This window comes from Cyanistes caeruleus, chromosome 18, assembly GCF_971803275.1.
Source record: "Cyanistes caeruleus chromosome 18, bCyaCae1.hap1.1, whole genome shotgun sequence".
Taxonomy (NCBI): Eukaryota; Metazoa; Chordata; class Aves; order Passeriformes; family Paridae; genus Cyanistes; species Cyanistes caeruleus.
In genome coordinates, this window is record NC_141718.1 from 2287953 (window position 1) to 2307850 (window position 19898).

The 19898-nt window shown below is 48.0% G+C and overlaps 3 protein-coding genes across 13 annotated transcripts; 1 reads left to right on the forward strand and 2 right to left on the reverse strand.

Annotated features, from left to right (window-relative positions):
* Positions 1–189: 189 nt before the first annotated feature.
* On the reverse strand, positions 190–3673 carry SNRNP35 (small nuclear ribonucleoprotein U11/U12 subunit 35). 2 transcript variants are annotated; one of them, XM_023937239.2, is made up of 2 exons: positions 3589–3673; positions 190–1186 (listed from the first exon to the last, which is right to left on the reverse strand). In XM_023937239.2, exon 2 carries the CDS (start codon positions 1181–1183, stop codon positions 386–388), a length of 798 nt encoding a protein of 265 aa, XP_023793007.2. In that variant the 5' UTR covers positions 1184–1186; positions 3589–3673; the 3' UTR covers positions 190–385. The 2 variants fall into 2 exon arrangements, with proteins under 2 accessions (XP_023793007.2, XP_086711471.1); XM_086855345.1 differs by lacking the exon at positions 3589–3673 and adding an exon at positions 1695–1832.
* On the forward strand, positions 1771–6085 carry RILPL2 (Rab interacting lysosomal protein like 2). Of its 3 annotated transcripts, none has more exons than XM_086855346.1 (4): positions 1771–2211; positions 3082–3233; positions 5232–5342; positions 5820–6085. In XM_086855346.1, exons 1-4 carry the CDS (start codon positions 1771–1773, stop codon positions 5842–5844), a joined length of 729 nt encoding a protein of 242 aa, XP_086711472.1. In that variant the 3' UTR covers positions 5845–6085. The 3 variants fall into 3 exon arrangements, with proteins under 3 accessions (XP_086711472.1, XP_086711474.1, XP_086711473.1); XM_086855348.1 differs by having other exon boundaries at positions 1771–2106; XM_086855347.1 differs by lacking the exon at positions 5820–6085 and adding an exon at positions 4758–4851 and having other exon boundaries at positions 5232–5308.
* On the reverse strand, positions 3468–19708 carry KMT5A (lysine methyltransferase 5A). 8 transcript variants are annotated; one of them, XM_086855327.1, is made up of 9 exons: positions 15697–15904; positions 15294–15388; positions 13057–13213; positions 12019–12235; positions 11269–11353; positions 10858–10917; positions 10167–10357; positions 9361–9493; positions 3468–3698 (listed from the first exon to the last, which is right to left on the reverse strand). In XM_086855327.1, the coding sequence occupies exons 1-9, from the start codon at positions 15887–15889 to the stop codon at positions 3570–3572; spliced, it is 1260 nt and encodes a 419-aa protein (XP_086711453.1). In that variant the 5' UTR covers positions 15890–15904; the 3' UTR covers positions 3468–3569. The 8 variants fall into 8 exon arrangements, with proteins under 8 accessions (XP_086711453.1, XP_086711460.1, XP_086711461.1 ...); XM_086855334.1 differs by lacking the exons at positions 3468–3698; positions 15697–15904 and adding an exon at positions 18630–19674 and having other exon boundaries at positions 7276–9493; XM_086855335.1 differs by lacking the exon at positions 3468–3698 and having other exon boundaries at positions 7276–9493; positions 15348–15388; positions 15818–15919.
* Positions 19709–19898: the final 190 nt, after the last annotated feature.

Consider the following 19898-nt stretch of genomic DNA (forward strand, 5'->3'; position numbering starts at 1 on the left):
ACTTGTGTCCTTTTTTTTGTGGAAAGTAATAGAATCCACTCTTGGGGATGCAGCCTATGGATCTGTCTGTGTCTCCACATAAGGAACACATGGACATCTGGCCCACAGATAACCCCTCACCCAGGCAGCCAGACAAGCCGTGTGCTTGGCTCAGTGGAATGCCTGTGCATTTCTTACAGCACCCACCAGTTCAAAAACATTAATACAAAAGTTTATTTTCTCTAAAGAACAATTCAAGACACATCTGAACTGCATTAGGAACCAAACTACAGAGAGCTGCTGGCAGCAGTCACAGGCACAAGGTGGCAACACCACAGCTTGTTCTGGGAATGCTGTGAGCTGCCATAAGGGTAGGTCACACACACCCAGGACAAAGCACGGTCACCTATCGATGCTTATCATCATCTCTTAGCTTCTTGCTGTCCCTGTCCCTGCTCCGGTCTCTATCCCTGTCCTTCCTGTCTCTGTCCTTCCTTTCCCTCCCCCTGCTCCTCTCCTCCTTGGAGTCCCTGTCTCTCTCACTGTCACCCCAAGCCCACGACCTCTCCCTTTCTGGCCAGCGTTTGTCCCTGCTCCTCTCATGGTCCCGGTCCCTTGTTCTCCAGTCCCTTGTTCCCTCACGAGACCAGTTTCTTTTCTCTGATGGTCCTTCTCCATAGAAATCATTTTTCATGTTTGGCAAATTGATGGGCTTTCGGAAAGGTCTGTCCCGTCCTCCGAACCGCAGCTGCCCGGATTCTTTTTTGCCTCCAAACCCACCCCCAAGCCTCCGGGGAATCCATCCTTTGAGAGTTCTTTCCAGTTCAAAGTCTACAAAGATCTCATGTTGGTCGATGACCAGCCTGTTGGCATCCCTGTGGGCCTTCAGGAGTGCACGCTCCTCTTTGTACTCAATGAATGCGTACCCCTTGGAAAATCCTGTGACGAGGTCTCGAACCAGACGGATCTTTCTGATGTCTCCATAGCGTGAAAAAACCTCCTTTAACTTCTCTTCTGTGGTCTGAAGATTGAGCCTTGCCACGAAGAGAGTGAGGTGAGGATCTCCCGTGATGCCCTTGTTGGGTACGTACCGTGCCAGCATCGCCCGCCATATGGCCCGGTCGTGGGGCTCCTCGTCCGTGCCATCGATGCTGCCAGCCTTGAGGGGATCGTACTCCTTCGCTATGGGGGCCCAGTCAGCCATTGTCTGGTGGGGAACAACACACGGCACAGGCTCACGGCTGTGTCAGGAACAGCCAGAAGCGCTTCCAGCACCACTGCGCTGCGTGCTCATCCAAAGTCCCCCAAACTGAGACACACGAAAATGAACCAGCCGCGTCGCTGCTGGTTGAGTCCACGTGCCGGGACAGAGTTGTGTCGTGGAGCCGGATCCTCCCCTGGCCTACCCCGGCCTGAGGGGCCCCGGCCTTCCCCTGTGGGCCCGGCCCGGCCCGAGGAGGCCTCTCAGCCCCGCTCCCGCCGCCGCCTGTCCCCTCACCCGCCCGGTGCGGCTCTCCCGGCGGGCAGAGGCCGATCCACCGGGCCGGAGGAGCCGCAGCCGCTCCCGCCGGGGCCCATTTCAGCCCCGGAGCCCGCCAGTCCCCACGCCTCGCTCCCGGAGCCGCCTAGGCGGACGTGGCGCTGCGGAAAGGCCGACGCGTTCACCCGCCTCGGTGCTGGTTCCCGGGGCTGCCGGAGAGCCTCCCGTCTCTTACCGGCAGCGGAGAGCAGGCGGTGTCTCCTCAGGGGAAGGGGCCGGGCGGGAAGCGGCGCGGGGCCGCGGCCGCCGCCATGGGAGCGCCGGGGGCGGGAGGGGCCGCTCCGCCCGCGGCCCCGCCGGCAGCGCCGCCCGGGCCGGCTGGGAGGGAGCGCCGGAGTGCGGCGGGCATGGAGCGGGGCCGGGACGGGGAGGAGGAGCTGGAGGAGGAGGATGAGGAGGAGGAGGATGGCGGCCCGGAGAGCGCTCTGGAGAAGAGCCCGTTCCAGCTGACAGCCGCGGATGTCTACGACATCTCCTCCGTGGTGGGTCGGGACCTGCTGCAGCTCCGCGCCGGGCCGCAGCTGCCCGCCACCCGCGCCCGGCTGCAGTTCAGGATCGTCAGGGTGCTGGAGATGCTGGAGGCGCTGGTGAGCGAGAGCAGCGTGGCCGAGGAGCAGCTCCGGCGGGAGCGGGACAGCCTCCGGCGGGAGCTGGAGCAGCTGCGGGCGGCGGCCCACGGGAGCGCCCCGCAGGTGGGTGCGGGACACGGCCGGGCACAGGGGACACGGCCGGGCACAGGGGACACGGCCCGGCACAGGGGACACGGCCCGGCACAGGGGACACGGCCCGGCACAGGGGACACACACGGGACACGGGTCCCTTCCACCACGCGCGGGTGGCGGAGCGCACCCAGAACCACACCAGATGGGCCGGCCGATGTTTGTGGTCTCTTTTGTTTGAGCAGGACGAGCCTCACAAAGTCACTTCCCGTCTTTGGCCATGAAAGCCTTGAGGCGCGTTCCTTCGGGGTGGTTACGGGTCGCAGCGCTGTGGATTCCTCGCTGCAGTTTCACTGCAGTGACTGACCCAGCAAAGTTGTGCAGACACGCACAGAGTTCAGAGTACAAACCCACCGTGTTCAGCTCTTGCACAGCACCGGCACCATAGAGACAACTGTATGCAAACACTGGTGTGAGGGAAATGGATGTCTTGATTACTACAAAGGTTTTAGAATTTTAGTGTGGCATTAGATGGCTCAGCCTGCCTCATCATCTGAGAACAATCTGATAACAGCATCTTCTTGACAACTAAATTGCAAACTCTTTTGGACAGAGACTTTGCTTTTAACTGTGGTCAGAGCCTGTCACAGTTGTGGCCTATGCTTGGCTGGGGAACAGTCACTAAGGGAATACAGAAGTATGAATTAATAAAGAAGTAAGAATAGAAGGAATTCCAGAAGTATGAAGAACTATAATTAACTGCTTGGAAAAAAAAATAAATCAGGATAGTGATAAATTCATACTAGTTCTAAAAATTCCATATTTATAAAATCCAGATATTTTACTCTCTGAATGCTGAGTTTTTCTGAAAGGTTACAAGATCCTCTGCTGTTAATTTTACAGCCCAGCCTTGGACCAGATCAAATGGTGATAGACCTCACGGACCCCAACCGGCCCCGGTTCACTTTACAAGAGCTCCGAGATGTATTGCAGGAGAGGAACCAGCTGAAAGCTCAGCTTCTGGTGGTGCAAGAGGAGTTACAGTGCTATAAAAGGTAAAGCTTGAAGTCAGCAGAGAACAAACACTACTAATAACAAGTGCTTCATGTCTGGGAAGCTTCTCAGGTGAGAGTCTTGAAGGTTTGGGCCCCTAGGTCAAGATAGGCACTGTCCAGGCATGTAAGTGACCAAAGAAAAAATGGGAGAGCAATGAAGTCTCTATGCAACATGATTTAAAAACCAAACTCCCTTTTCCTCTGCACGGTTCTCAGCCTGTTCCCATAATTGTCCCACTCTCAGCCTATGCACAGTTAACTCCCACTCCACATCCAGGCTGGCTTCTCGTGCACAGGAATTCATCTGTGCAGTCACAGCAGTTGCACACACACTGTCTAAAGCCACACTACATACCAAAGAGCACAGGGGGTTTCCAGCTCAGCTTTAGTCAAAGTTTCCTTCCTCCTGCAGCACGATGCTGGTTGCTCTCCACTCCTTCGCTCCCACAGGGGTATGGCACTGATCTAGAAACAGAATATTGAGCTCTTTCATCGTTCATGATCAACTGTGGGGTTTTTAAGACTTCCAACAGAGGCTCTTGAACTGTGCAAAGAGTTGACTTCAGAGAAGGGTTTGGTTTTTGTTCTAGGGAGAGTCGGTGTGAGTCAAAGGGTGGGATGTGGGAAGGGTCTTGATCTTGGTGCTACAAATTAATTCACCCCAACTTCTGCACCCTCTCATCAGGCTGGATTATAAACTCTTTGGGTCAAGAAATTCCTTCTTAATCTAGAGACAAAATATCTGAGCACATTAGATTTCAGTTAGGATATCTCAGCAGCACCCTCCTGGATACAGGGAACCTGCCCTTTGCCTTGTCTGTAACAGGCAGGTTAAGCCAAGAAGTTACACTTAAATCTCCTCATACAGTGTTACAGCTTAAGCCAAAACCCATTTTCCCTCTAAACAGTCACATAAAATCCTAATTGTAATTGTAGTAAAGAGTAATTATGCAGTAGAGGATAAATATATGTTCTAAAATGCCTTGTACACATTGGAAATAAGCACTGTATAAGCACAAGGTAACAAACATCTCAGAGACTGGCTCCAAGTGACTGGTGGTGTTTGGGGGCTGCATTTTTCATCATGGTTTCTGCATAGAAATTACCATGTGAATGTTGAAACTCTGCAGTGTCACCCAACAGCTCTTTGTGTCATTTGTCCAAGAGGAGAGTCTGCCTCAGAATTACCCCGTGATGGTATCACACCAGTTTTTAAGTGCTCTGTGTTTTTATTTCTGAATCCAGTTGAGTGTTGCTTGGCTACTCTTCGCCTGCAGCTACTGCAGTCACAGGCTTTGATCCACTGAGCTCTCCAAAGGACTGAGGTCAGCTCAGGACACGCTGTGAAAACACTGAGTGTGCAGGCTGGGAAAATCTAGCCCCTTTCCAGGCAGGGAAAACACCCTTTGGTCAAACTGAAACTGCTGCCTGGAGTAGGCGGTTATAACTTCTGGAGTGTAGAAACACTGAAGTAGGATGGCAAAATCTACAGCTGAGGCAAAGCCTTTCTTCTCTCCTCTGTAGGGTGGAAAGAGGAACGGGCACCTGCCTTGCAGGGGAGTTGGGAATCTCCCATCTGTTCCCAGGCCTGGTGTGAGCCTGGGTGCCTGCGCTGGAGGTACCACACATCCACCCCTGCAGAAGTTCACCATTTGTGTCCACACCCTCCTTTTATCCTTGGATTTTTTCACAAATCCAAGTGTGATTACACTTCCCTTTCACCCTCATTATGATTTGCCATTTTTTCTCTGTGGAGAAGTCAGTTTGTTACTTTTTTAGTGTTCTCATTAAAGCATAACCCTGGCACCATTACACTGCTGTATTTAGGGATAATAATTCATTATTTTCAGTTCACTACAAGGAAGAGAGGCTGGGCTGCCATCCCTGTCCTAAGAACATTCATTCACCCATGTCCCAGCTGCCCTGTGAGTGGTCTAACTGTCACATTCTGCACAAACCCGCAAAAAAAAAAATAAACAAAACCATTTCCTTTGCCAGTGGGATCATTTCACAGAAAAGGGACCAAACTGAAGAACTGGAAAAAGAAGTCAGTGGCAGAAGTGCTGGCACCAGCAAGGACAGTGAAGAGAAGACAATCATCAAACGTCTGTAAGTTTGTCTGCAGATTTTGGGGCAGAATTTGTAAGAATATGACCCACTGTGTGCAGTGAAGCCAGGGATGGATGCTGAACTTTAGCCTAGTTGGCTGGATATTGTTTTCTGTTCTCCATGTAAAGTTAAAAACCAGATAAAGCAATCTCTTCCTGGGGAAAAAGCACTGCACAGGAAAGCAACCTCCACCCAGGCAAGCAGGGAGTCACTTTTTTTCCCTAGGAAAAACAAGCATTCCTGAGCAAAATGATTCAATACTTTCCTCCCCTGCCAGCCCCTCAGGGCTGTGCTGTGGGAGCACCCTGGCTGGCCTCAGGCTTTGTTTACATTGTACACAAAACCCACAGCTCAGGGTCTGTCCCTAAAGTCTCCCAAAATAGCACATTGACAGGGCCAGCCCCCTGCCTGTTCCTTGTTTCCCAGTTGTACATTATTGTTTCCTTTCTGCTATTGATTTTTTCCCTTTTATTTTAGGTTTTCTTTTAAACATGGAAAATGAGCATCCTAAAGGACTTCACTGCTGCTGGTGAGAATGGCACTGATGAGCCTCAGAGGCGTTGGGAAAGACAATGATTGGAAGCAGCAGCATCACTCCTGCTGTAGAGAATGAGCAATCTCATTAACATCATGTTGTATAATATTCTTTCAGAATAGATTTTACTCTGCTTTTTCAGAAACAATTTTTGTATTTCGTACTGTCAGACGTTACCCACATGTAGAAAATAAAATGTTTATACAAAGCTGGGGTTTATTCTTATTAAGAGAGCCTGTGATGATCTGTACTACAGCATACTGACCCTGTCCAGCTATCAAAACATTCAACACAAATGATTTCAGAAGATGAAGATAAGAGACATACCATTCACAAGTGGTTGGTTGGAGGTGAGATGAACGGTGGAGAAAAGCACAGCAAAGGAAGAAAAGCAATTTGGCTCTGCCCACATGAAGGACTGAGGTGCAGGCAGTGCTCAGACTGGAACAGATGCGCCAAACATTTAATTTTTGACTGCTGAAAGTCTCCTGTGGTAGGTAGCTGTTTTGCATAAGCTCTGTTCTTTCAATCACCTGCCACAAGCTGTGTATTGGCCCCAGTAATGAGATTTAGCACCAGTGGAAGCATATAGGGCAAACAGAGGAGTGGGAAAAGAAGCTTGAAAGACACCAATTAGGTTCTCTATTTAGAAAGGTAGAATATCCAGAGCAGAAAAGTCTGAAGAGACATAAAAGAAGCAGTGACAGGTATCAAACTGTGATCTTACTCTCTTCAGAAATAAAAGCAGGCTCTGAAGTCTTTTGATTCCCTCTCCTACACTGGCAGCATGAAAAATATAGGACACTTCACACATCTGCTCAGCTGCACAATGTGAATGTGGCTCAGCAGAAGGCAGAGCTGCAACCTCTCTTCTGAGGTCAGGAACAACTGTCTGTTAGCAAGGCCACACCACAGATGGCTGACCTGAGCCAACTGGTTGAGCTAGGGCACAGAACCACTGGAATCCTATTGCCATCTTCAAAATATCAATAAGCCTTGGCCATGCCCTCATTGTGCATTTTCTAGAGCATGGCAGCAGGGAAGGCAGTTACTGCATTGCTTGAGCAGAGGCTTTGTGCACAGAAAAATTAAACAAAGAAACAAACAATCAGCGACAGCCAGGATGTGCCTCTGAGCTCAAGAGAGATGCTTACATGTGACCTGAATTCCATCCTCTTCCATGGTTTATCCAGGGATGGATTTTCCAATCTCCTTTAAAAAAAAGCAGTTTAGCTCCCAACCCAAGGGTATCTTTCCCTGACACCTTGTTAGGAGATGAAGCCTTCCTGTGAGGCACAGAGGAAGAAAAAACATCCAAATGACACATTCCTGTGAGAATTACATTGAGATTGATCTATAGATCTCTATAGGTGTTCCTAGAAAAGTAAAGGATACATATGCAGTGCAACATGAGCTTTATTTCCATCCTCCAACGCAGTGCTACTCAATTACCAGTCAAGCTTTCAGAGAAGACATTTTCTTTTTATGTAAAACAGGGAGATCTTTCCCCTTCCTTGTTTACAAAAGTGATGCTGAAGTACAGAGGTTTTAAGCTATTCAACCTGATAGAGAACAAGTAAATGTTTAAATAAAATAAACCAAAAAAATTAATTCCAATTTTGACTTAAGGGAAGTGCTCTAGTTTAACAGGACATGTACACATTACTGAGGTCTCTGTTACTGAGACCAGAAAAAAATCTGTGCCAACTCAGACAAGTTGACCAACAAGGCTTACCTGAAACTCAGTACATGTAACAGGTCTCCAGTTAATTCTTCAGAAATGGGAAAATACCCAGGCTTGCTCTGACGAGTTTGCCTTGTGTGAAGCAGTATATAATATAAAGCATTTAATAGCTAATGATTTTCACAGCTTTCTTTCAAAATGCTCATGAACTGCAATGGAGACAGGTAGTATAGCAGCCGTTTCATCAATAATAAATATATTCTTTATTTTACAGAGACATTGTCTTCAAGTTTTTAATTTAAAAAATACATCACTAAGCCACCTCTCTTGCTGCTGGAGCACACAACCAGGATGTTGTTGCTATCTGACCTATCACATAGGCAAGCATAAGATTGTCTAGAGGGCATTCAGCTGGAACAGCAGCAGCCTTCAAGACATGAGGAATAGAAGACATTAACAGAGCCACAGATCCCTTGCTGACATCTTCCAGCAGCAAGCGTGGCTGATGGCTCACAGCCATTTTCATCTACACACATGCCAAGCCTGCCTTGGCAAAAATTCCAACTGGTAAGAATTCATCTTTAACATAAAGGACCTGCATTGTATTGCCTGCCTATATCCCAGATTTGGCTCTCCAACAGTAACGTTCCAAACATCCACGAGATGCCAAGCGCTCGACTCCCCTGTGAGACAGTGGGACCAGACCGTGCTGGACAGACCTACAGGACCAGGCAATAAGGAATCTACTTTCTTCACTGCATGAACTCCATCACTACAGTTTGAAGCTGCATATGAAGATGACTCCTATTTTCGGAACCACTATGCTCTACTTCAAGCATTCACAGTAAATAAATAGCTTCTGATGTGGCTAATTAGCATAGGAAGGTAATATAAAAATTTTTGGAGAGAGCTTTTACTTCTTTAAAATCCTCTGGGAGACACCTCCAAGAATCAGCCATCAATTATAAAAAAGGTACCTTCTCAAAGTTTAGAAAACAAGTAAATGTCAAACATTGATTCTCATTGTGAAGTTCTATCTTCACATCTGTAATCAGTATCAACCCAGTCTATCAAGATTCATCCTCATTTGGCTGGGAGTCACTTCTCCAAAGGAAACAGCCAATCCAACCATCCTTTTCCCTCAGTGCCAGTGCATTTGAAGTTCACTGCCAACAGAATGTATGACACAGGAGAAACTGGATTCCTACCACATATTATTTGAGAATGACAGTAGCATCCATCTCAGAACAGCCTGTCAGCACTGGGCTGTGAAAAGCAGTCTGACAGGCAGTCAAGCCACTGAATGACCAAGCCAGAGTACAGCAGTACTTCTGTCATAAAGCCAAGTTCAGCACCCCAAAGAGGAGTGTGAGATTTCCTTGCAAAAGCAGAAGCACAACCCCAGTGATTAAGTTTCTGTGCAAGTCTTTCACTACTCAAGTGGCACTGGTCACTATGCAGAAGCATTCAAATTTTAAGGAGGGTTTTCCTTTTATGATATAAAAGTTTTGGCAATCTAAGATCAATTACTCAAGCCTGCCTGGAAAACTGTAATAGGTATTTAAATACTGCAAAGCAAAAAGGCAGTTTTTAAGGAGCTTGGAAGACCATAAGCCATCCACTAAGAAAGCTGAGAGAAGTGAGGGCAGGAAAACAAAATTCACTGACTCCTTGTAGAACACTCAGTCCAAAAATAAAAACCCCAAAACAAGGAAGATGAATTAGTGTTTCAGCCACGGGTGAGCTTCTATGGAAGCTTTGCTTCTGTCTCCATAGTCGTACAACAGTTCTTCACCTGCCTTAATGTCCCTGGAAGCTATGAGGATGAGATGAGGCACACCATCGATGTCGTGGAGCTTGGTCTGACAATTGCCACACTTGCTGTGATTAATGAGCCTTCCCAGACGATTTGTTTCTTTCGTAGCATCGACACTGAAAGAGCAAGAACAGAAGGTGGGATTGCGCCTGGGACAGGGGCACGTTTGTGGACAAAGCCCAAAGTGCAAATCAGACAAAGGAGGAATCCACACAAGTCTTGAAAAATTAAGGAGAAACAGAACATTATCATGTTACATCACAGAACAATCATGATTAAATAGATAGCCACAATATGGCAAGGCAAGGAAACTGAAACAACTTTGTGAGATTTTTAAGTTAGCACAAAACCCAGAAATCAAAACCTTTGGACTGTTTGAGCTGCCTGTTTCCAGGAATAGCAGAATCTAGATGTGAAACAAATTATAAAGCTTGAATTGAAGTGGGTGTCAGAGACTGGAGAAACAAGGACACCCAGTCAAAGTCAGAGTCTGTCCTTCCTTGCTTTCCAAACCAGCTCCTCGCAACTCAGATAAAGGAGTTAATTTTACAAGAGGATAAATTTAGGCAGAAGACCACTGCAGAACTACAAGCCTCATCCTCATCAAGTAGACAGAACAAGGCTTTGAATCACCTACCATTCCTCATAGCCCAGACATATAGGAGGCTCTCAGACCATGGATCAATGCTCAAAAAGATTTCATAATTCAAAGTTCCCATTAAAAACAAAAAAATTTGCATGAAAACAAGAAAAGAATCAGCAGCATTCATGATGGAAACCTGAGCTTACCAGTAGGTTTTGCTGAGGTACTGGAAATAGTACATGTAGCAGCCTGTGGATGGGTCTTGAGCATACACAGCCTCTCGTTTCTTGGCATCAGTGATCTCGATGAGATCCCCATGATATTCAACCACAAATTCTCCTCGATTAAAATGTTTAGTAGCAATTACTCCTCTCCCTTTGCCATCAATGTAATCAATCTGTTGAGTTGAAAAGAAAATACTTTCTCATTTCCCAGCTGATTTACATCATTGCAGATACGCTGATTACTTGGAAATGATTTGTCATTAAAAAGATGCTGTAAAAGGGAATTTGTGTGTACTGCAGACAAAAGCTGCAGAATGAAGCAGATAGAAGCACAATGTTTGGCACTGTGGAAAAAATGCAGGATGAGTTTGGGACACACTCTCAGTTACTGGGTAGCTGGACACAGTGTCTTCCAATCAAAGAACTTAGGAGTGCATTTCTGTGAAGACCTTAAAGCCCCCTCAGTATTTATAACTGAGACTGCACATACACATCCTTCAGAGATCAACACTGCTCACTCAAAAGGAAGGACTGTGTGTTCCAGCTTTCCTGCAGTTTCATCAGAGAATCACAGGGTCCCAAGACTGAATTCTGGTACTCTGTTTACACAGATTAACATCAAGATACTGTAAAATAAACAGTACATGACTACTTGGGTTGGCACTGCAGTTACCTTCATTCCTTCTTCTTTCCCACTTGTAATCAGCTCATCTATTTTCCTCCTTTCCTCAGTCTGCAGAATAAACAAGAACAAACAAAACCACAATGTTGTTGATAGTTTTTGTAGCTATTATTCTAGAGCTGGAAGGAAATAACCAACCAGTGATACTCATTGTTCCAAACCATCTCATATTTCCAGCAAACTGGATGGAAGAGAGAGAGAGATTTCTGCCCCCCAAAATACATAAAAAGCTAGATCCTAAACTGGACCAGCATTTCCAAATCTTAAGCATGTTCTTAACAATATTTCAATTACAATTACTCCATTTGAAATGGAAACCATTTACAGATAGTTACACACTTCCCCAAATTATCAGCTAATCAGACATGTTATAAGTAATGTCATTTTAACAAGAAGCACTACCTCCAATTCAGATTTGCTCTTCCTGGAACTTCTTCTAACTGGGTAATAATCTGTCACTTTTCGGTTTGGTGCTCTCCCTTGTGTTCTAAGGAGTGAGAAAGAGAACACAACATATTTCAGACTACTTGTTAAGTTACACCTCTAGAGCAAAGTTATGTGCAAGAAATTTTTATTTCAGCTTAGTAAGCTGAAAAGTGATCCACATGAATTAGTGTTTTTTACCCTTGCTCTTAGCTTAAAACCACAGCTGCATCCCCTTTTCTTCCCCACACTATTTCCATTACTCCAGTACTAATTCTTGAACAATAAAAGTGTGATGTCGTTGGAAATCAACTGAAGGTCACATTACAAGTCTGGGGCCCCCTGTGTGCCTTGCCAGAAGGCACTCGAAAATTTAGGTCATGAAAACTGCTTGGCAAGGAATTCATTAATGTTAGGTCACATTACTCTGATACCATGAGAAAGGGTATCAGCTCAGCCAGGAAACCTCCAACTGCTCTGTTTCTGACAAGACACATTCTCATTTGTCCACAGGAAAGTAGGTCTTAATGGCTCATTAACTTTCTTTTTTCCATAGGTGACCAGAAAATACTTCACTTGTGATAGAACAATAGAACACCCTAACCTTGCTTACAAGACAAACAAGTCCTCTGCAAAGTAAGGTACCTGGATGCTATTTTAGGGTTTTTAAAAGGTGATATTCTTGAGAATACAAAGAGCTGTCTTTTCACAATTCCACCAATCACTTACTTTTTCCTTGGTCCTCGTTTTGCTTTAACCATCTTCTTCTGAGCTGGCTTTGCATTGGCCTCCTCAGCACAGTCTGCAGGCAGTGGAGTCTTCTGGGTTTCCACAGTTTCTTGGTTTTGATCAAAAGAGGGCACTGAAGGATTGCACCCACCTTCCTTATCCTTCTGGTCTTCTGGTTTCACAGCACCTTCAACTATTTTGCCACCATTCTTTTTTCCTGGTGACAAGGAAACTGAGTAAGACTCTGAACTTAGGGCCAACTATACCTAAGTGCTTTAAATGAATTGCAGTGGTTTATAGTTCTGCCAACTGAGAGGAAAAGGATGGCAATGACCCTGCACTGCTCAGCAACTGCAGATGTTGGTACCAAGTGACCAATGCCACCCAGGCTAAATCCATGGGAGCTAAAGGGCTGGCAGTGACAAGAAATCTACACTCCCCACAACCAACATTTACTTGTCTTTTTACATCCTACCCCAATACAACCACATCCTCCTCTTTAGACAGGAGGTAGGTGAGTGTGTTTTAAAGCCAAATAACGTTTTTATGTAGAGTAAATCATCAGGTTTAGCAGTCCCATCTGCTGAGACAGATGTTTCAGTCTCACTGGAGAAAAGAAGCACAGCTGCAAGGCCTCAGCAGTGGGACAAGCTAAAGCCATCTTCACTTCCTTGTCAAAACTGGGGAGCCAAATTAGGAACTAAAGGCTCCAAGTCTCCAGAAAGCCTGTCATTCCCTGCGTCAAATGGGACTTAAAATACCTGCTTGCTAAAAGTGTTTGCATCACAGTGCTTTGACAAATTACCATGGCTGTTAAATGCACCTTTAAACACAAGCCAGATGGATCTTCTTGCCCTTCATAAACTTACTGAACATTCCCATTTCTAGTCACTACCAGAAGCCTGTGCTTCTAGTCACAGCTGTGAAGCCTGGCACTGAGCATCCACAATTTGGGCTTTTATTTCTTGTTAAAAATGTTAGAATTGGGGGTGGTGGGGGCACATTCACCAAGATAAGCAATCCAAAGCTCAATCTTACCAGCTCCTTTCCTGTAGGTTTCCTTTAGTGTTTTGCCCTGACATTTCACCTCGTGATACATGACAGAGTTTTCTTCTTGAAGCGGGGGGCGAGCACCAGGAGCTTTGTTGGGATTCAGGTAGCTGTAGATTTTGGATTGACCAATAAACACATTCTCCTAAAACAGACCCACACAAAAAATCAGCTTAGCAGAGATTCCAGGAACTTCAGGTTGGCATCCCCAACAGTTTGCAGCAACCAGGGCTGACAGGTGATTGTGCTGCTGCAAATTACACTGTTTGAAGCATCACCCTCACTGAGGTTGTGATTTCTAAGTAAAAACATAACAGTGCTGAGCACTCTGAGAACTTAACTAATGCAAGCTCTCAGTCCAAGAGAGCTTTCGCATAAAATGTGGCAGGATGGGGTAGTCATAGCTAACTCCAGCCTCCACCCTTGTGCTTCACAGAATGAACTTTGGTGCTAAAAAAAACACAAACCCCAAGCCGGAGCTCCTGTGGAGGAAGGCGGCCTCAAAGAGCACAAGCCAAAAAAAATATGAATAACGCAGCAAAAATTGTCCAGGCCCAGTACAGAACGCTCACAGCCAAAAAGGTATGAGCTACCCAGCTACTCTCAGGAGGTGCCAAATATTGCTGCAGTAAATTATATGCTCAACTAAGCAGCACAGGAATCAGTTTTACAGACTACCTTGAGTGACACCTCTCAGCAAAGCATAGGAGATAAAGAGTGCTATCCTTTTAGCCATTATATGATACAAAAATAAAGTGTAAAAGTCGTTTATGGCAGAAAAGCCCATTTAAAGAGGGCAAAGCCCAGTCAGGAAAATGGCAAAACCCTTTGGCATGGCCAGACACCACAGAGCCTGGGGTTTGTTCACAGGCTCAGGCTCCAAGATGCCAACAAGTGAGCAGAGTCAAATTTAGCAAAGATTAGTGGAGTCCTGTCACCTTTGCTTTTACAGCCTCCTGCCACCTGGCTATGTTTGCCTGTGCAGGGTACGTCAGGCACACGGATCCCAACCATGAAATCTCAGAGTCTGGACAAACAGATGCAACTTGGGCAGAATGAGTTTTTCTTGGCTATAGTTTGACTCAACCAAAAGCAATTTGCAGACATTGCAAGCCAGTTAAAACAACAAAAATATGCATCCATTTTTGTAGAAAAGCAAGGAACAAAGGGTCCCAGTAGTTAAAAAAAGATAGCTCAAATATAGCTCACTAAACAAATACCTCAGTATTTCAGTCACAGACAATGAAAAAGTAAACAAAGTACACAATAGAACAGATAGGATAATTTTAATTATTAACGTAGTCATGAATAACAAACTTCCTATGTACATAATTCACACAAAATCAGACCAGCTAAAGGCTCAAATCCTAGTCCACAAATAAACTTTACTAAAGATTGCAATTATGATAGAACAGCCTGAAAAAAAGCAAATCAGACGGACACTCCCTGACCTCCAACATTTCTGAAAGGCCTATGAAAGGCTAAACTTGCTTATTAAAAAAACGGGGCTTCAAAGCATGAAACGCTATGAAAACACTCGGTTTTAACAACTGCAAGCAAAGAACCCTGAGCTTCAAAGTCCTCAATATTTAGTAAGAAGTTTAAATACAGGCATTTGTGGAGAAAGCCCAAAGCAGTGAACTGCAGTCCACCTGCCAGCTGAGCCTTCAGGCTTTGAATACACCATGAACAGGAAACGAACAACTATTTTTCCAGCATAGCTTCCTCCCTTCATTCCCAGCTCCCTGCCTGCTGCGCTCTTGGCGCAAACGAGACGCCGCTGCCACGTCTTTGTCTGTGCCAGCCTTGAGACCCCGGAGAGCAGAGATTTTCTCAGCACAGCAAAACACACGAAAGGCTGCTGAGGGGCTCCGGGGTTTGATGCAATAGACACAATTCTTTCCATTCGGAGTTAAATGCAAAGAGACAAGCAGCCTCCGGTCAGTTGCCTGTGACAGAACTACAGGACGGGGAAGATGGCACGGAGGGAACGCCGAGCCTAGGGCCTGTCTGCGGTAGGGCATAGGGAAGCAAGGAAAGAGTAGGGCGGTGTTTAGAAGTTAACGATTTCTGAATGATTTGCGGGGCCCCCGAAGGCCCGAGCCCCGCAGCTCCCCAAAGCAGCCCGCACGCCGGCTCGCCCGCACCGGGGGGAAGCGGAGGGCACAGCGGACCCCGGGAGCCGCCCGTCCCGCTCCGCCCGCCCAGGCCCGGGCACTGCTTACCCCGCCGGCCCGGGGGCGGCCAGGGCCCTTCCTCTCGGCGCTCTCGGGACTTGCCTTCTCCACGCCGCCCGCCCTGGTCTTGGGCATGTTCTTCCCTAGGAGCAACGGGGGAAGATCGGCGCCTGAGCCATGTCCGGCGCTGCCGCCCGCGGTCATCGCCCGGCCACCGCGGCCTGCGCCATGTTTAAAGGGCTGGATGCGGCAGGGCGAGCCGCGGCGGCCCAGCCCCTTCCCGGCGAGCTGCGCACACCGCGCGGGGGAGGAGTCCCGCCGGCCCCGGCTCCCCGCACCTCCCAGGAGGAGCTTCCGCGCCGCGGAGATGCCCCGCGCCGCGCGGGCCCAGCCCCGCCGGCCCCGCCGCGCCCCGGCCCCGCTCCGCTCGTGCCCGCTCCGTCCCGCGCACCTCCGGCCATGGCGGCGGCGCCGGCGGCCCCGCGCCCCGGAGCCCCCGCGCCGGGCGGCCCCGACTGTCCCCGCGGAGTCCCCGCCGCCGCCAACCGCTCCGCAGAGCGACGCCGCGTTACCCTTGGCAACCCCATTGGTTTAATCTTCTGCCAATTATCGCGTTCAGGCCTCTGATTGGTGCGAGGGGCCATAATCCGGCCTCTCCCTGTCACACCGCGGTGGCCGTGGCTCCCGGGAACAGGGTTTAAATGTGTGTTCGCTGGGCGCTGATTGGCCCGTGCCGAAGGCAGGCAGCGCTCTGATTGGCTGTCTGGCAGGGACTGCCCCTCCCGCGGCCGGGCCGCGCCACGTGGGTGGGAGCGCGTGGGAGCGGGACCCTCCGGTGCTGCCCCCGCCCCGTCCGCTCTGCCGGTGCACCGGCACCTCCCGGCAACGCCGCCTCCCTCCTGCACCTCTCCGCAGGGCACACGGCCCCCGCTGCCATGCAGCGGGGACTGGGGACTCCTAATCCTGGCGGGATTGTAAAGCTCTGCTGGGCGAAATTATTAGGCTGCTTTACGCAATATTTAGCTTAGATCTCCCTGGTTGAAATTTATGTGTATTAGTTCCATCTTCCAAGCTTGCCTGGAGAGAAGATAATACTCAAGCATTGCACTGAAGCATCAAAGACCTTGTGTAAATCCCCATTCTATAACGAGGGCAGCTAAAATATTACAAAGCCAAATGACAGAGCCGTCATTATCACCAGGAGAGCTGGAGCTGCCTTCAACATCCATTCCCTGGTCAGAAGCTGCCAACAGGACTAGTACATACCCTTTGAAATCAGGAAAGTACACTGGCAAAGAGTAACACAGCAATGAGACAAGAGCACACAGGGATCAGGATCTGGATGGATGCCAAGTTGATTCCATCATGGAAGTCAGGAAATTGCCACACAGGACTTTGGTGCTCCATGATAAGCAAAACACTTACATTGAGCAACAGCGCTTGACTCTTGTTTCTTATCTGTGTCACCCCTCCTGCAGCAAGGCCTACCTGAGTGTGCTCAGGACATGGGGTGGTGGCACTTGAGCTGACCCAAGCGCTATCGCCACGGGGGTGGCTTCCCAACCAAGGCTTATCTGTAGCCACAGGCTGCTGCTTGTCTCTTGGGCATTCCCATAGTGATATAAACAGCCGGTTTGGTGATACAGCTGAAAATCATCCTTTCCCTTTAGAACAGGAAAAAAAAAACCTTCTCATCTTAAACAAGAACTTGGGGCCTTGTCCTTTCCAAGCTGTCCCAGAGCAGCTGGGGGCTCACAGGACAGGAATTCAGTGTGACTGCAGAGGAGTCTCAGAAGACATCACAGTGTTCCAGTCCACCCCCTCCTCTTCTTGTTTTAACTCTGCATTCAGGCACTTTGGGAGAGAACAGAACAAACCCAGCTCTGCATGGGCACTGTCATTTGTTACGTCTGGGTCTTCGATCACCAGGCACATGAATTTTACAGACAGGCAACCAAAACGCACTGGGTATTTTCCTGTAAACTCCTAACTGCAGCCAGCTGATGTCCTCTGGGTATCATGTCCATGAACATCCATGTCCATGGTGTTCTTCCATCAAGGCAGGTACTCCAAGCTCTCTGCAAAAGCAGCAGAGCAGACACTGCTCTGATTTTTCCACCCCAGTTCGCACTGTACTTATCACACAGCTGGGATGAAACTGGGGGGAAAAAAAAATCTTCATAAATTACTAAGATGATTTCCTTCTTGCAATAATAGGGAACACTCCTCCTAATGTCTTGGGAAAGCTCTGGAAACGCCCTCAACTGTGGTTTTGCTCAGCTGTTGGGGGTTGTATATTTTAAATAATTATTTTGTATATGTATATTAAACAAAGCAACCGAGTTGGCATCGAAGCCGTACGGGCCACCAGTAGAGGGCAAAGGAAGCCAAGCAATTCTCTTCCCCAGAGCAACAAAGAAAGCAACGTCATCTCTAACTGGCCGCTGCTCCCGGCGCGGTGGGATCACACCGTGAATTAGCAAAACATGTTGGCTTTACCCCTTAGCTGGCGGCGACCGAAAGCCAGAGATGAAGTTCAAATGTTAAGGGCTCCAGCCCAAAAGAGTGAGGCTGGAGCCACCCGTCTCTGTGACTCAGGACACAGGGAAAGGGAGTGCTGCCGACTCCCGTAATCCAGAGGGAGCAGCGCGACTCCCGCTAGAACCAGCGCTAAAACCCAGTGACCTAAATATTCTCTCCCGTAGTGCCGCATGAGCAGCTCCCGGGAGCACCACGTTTTACTGCGGAAATGTGAAATTGTTTTGTGGGGGAAGGGATGGAAGAACGAGCGAGGCGTTGATTTGCTCAGAAAGAGAAGAAATTCTTCAAGGTAAATCACTTCGGTCTAGACGAACGCTTCATCCAGTTTAAAACAAATCTTATTTTATCTTTGAATTCATGGTTTCATTTTCTGTCGAATATACCAAGGAGATGCTTGTTAAATATTTCCACCTGAGAGCAAGTTCTCACACAGCACCTGTCATATTTGCAATTTGCAAAATATATGACAGCATTTACACAAATTTCTCGTTCACAAGATGAAATCCCTACAATTTGTGCTTCAGCCACTAGAAATCAAGCAAAAACAATCCCTGGGGGTAAATGCTGAGTATTACATTAAGCAATATCATTTTATGAAGTCAAAGAATAAAATGCCAGTAGGTGCTAACTGTATTTCATGGATTATAAAATATAATTACATTCAGAATTGTATCTGCCAATGATTAAAAAAAAATAATAAAATAAAAAATCTCTGACTAGAAAGTGCAGCGAGACCCGTACATTACATGCAAAATTCTATGGAAACAGAGTCCTGCAGACAAGTGTGTGTGTGTTAATTCCACGCCAATGGAAAGCAGCATTTCCACCAGTGGGATTACTCACCTATTCCAGTCGAGGATGATCACAAACGCTGACAGGTAACTCCCTTTTCAACTCAAGATATCGAAACCCTCCCTTTCTTGTCACGATTGTATAAAGGTGCTGAGATTTAAAGTTCGATTTAGCACGTGTGAGCTGTACTTCATTATGCCTTCATTTGAAGTGTGCAGAGGGCAATAATCAAGACAAAAGCTGTCATTTAAATTGTTCTTCTGGTCTCTGGCCACATTTCTGTCGTCTTTTTCTCCATCTGAAGCATCACTGATTAATCTGAATTACTCAAGTCAGTTTAATTAACGTTGCTTTGTCTTTAAATAGTTTAGCCTTAATCTGTCTAATCCTTTACTGGTTATAATAATCCCTGTTAAATTTGCCTAATGGTAAAATAAGCAAACTTGCTCAAGATAGAATGAGTAGTACTGAACATTTGAAGGAATTTCATGATTGCTCACACTTCATCTATGTCTGACTCAATTCTGTGTGAAAGTTCTTACAAATTTTCATGTTCTTACACAACTGGAAAAGCATTTTATTGCAAGATTGTCTCTTTTAATACGTCTTCTGTCTGGGGGCCTCCAGCGCTAAAAAGATGTCTCCAAATGTGAAACTAGTGGTCTCCAGATTTTCACTTTTTGCAGCAGCAAGTTTCACATTAGCAGCTTGTAAAACACTAGCAAATGAAAACTCATCTGCCGGGCACATCCCCAGGGCGGCATTCCCAGGGAGGGCAGCAGGGATGTTTCCCCCGCATTCTCCTGGGGGAGTTCCTGTGCAGGAACACCGCAGAGTCCCGGCGCTGTGAGGGGGCGGAGGTGGCGGCGTCCTCAGGGCGCGGTGGCACCGGCCGCACCGGGGTGCTCGGCGCCGCCAACCGTGGAGGGACGGGACGGGCCCAGGGGGCCACCTGAAGTGAGACGTATTCACGCACATCACGGGCGGGGATGAGCTGGGATATCACCGTTTCCCCTCACGCCGACAGCCCCCGGGGCCTGACCCCGCGCCTGGGCCGGTCCCGCCGCTCCGCGGCCGCTCCCGCCAACGCCGCCTCAGGCGGGGGCGCGCGCACGGCGCCTCCCCCACCCCCTCCCGCCCCGTGATGCAGCGAGAAACGCGAGACATCGCGAGAGCTCCGCCGCGCTGCCGCGTTCTCGCCGGCAGCCGCCATCTTGCAGAGCCTCGGTCACGTGACCGCTCGCAGCCGTTCGCCTCCGCCTTCCCCTCCCCCCACCCTACCGGGAACCGGGCCCGGATCGCCAAGGCTCGACTGCGGCC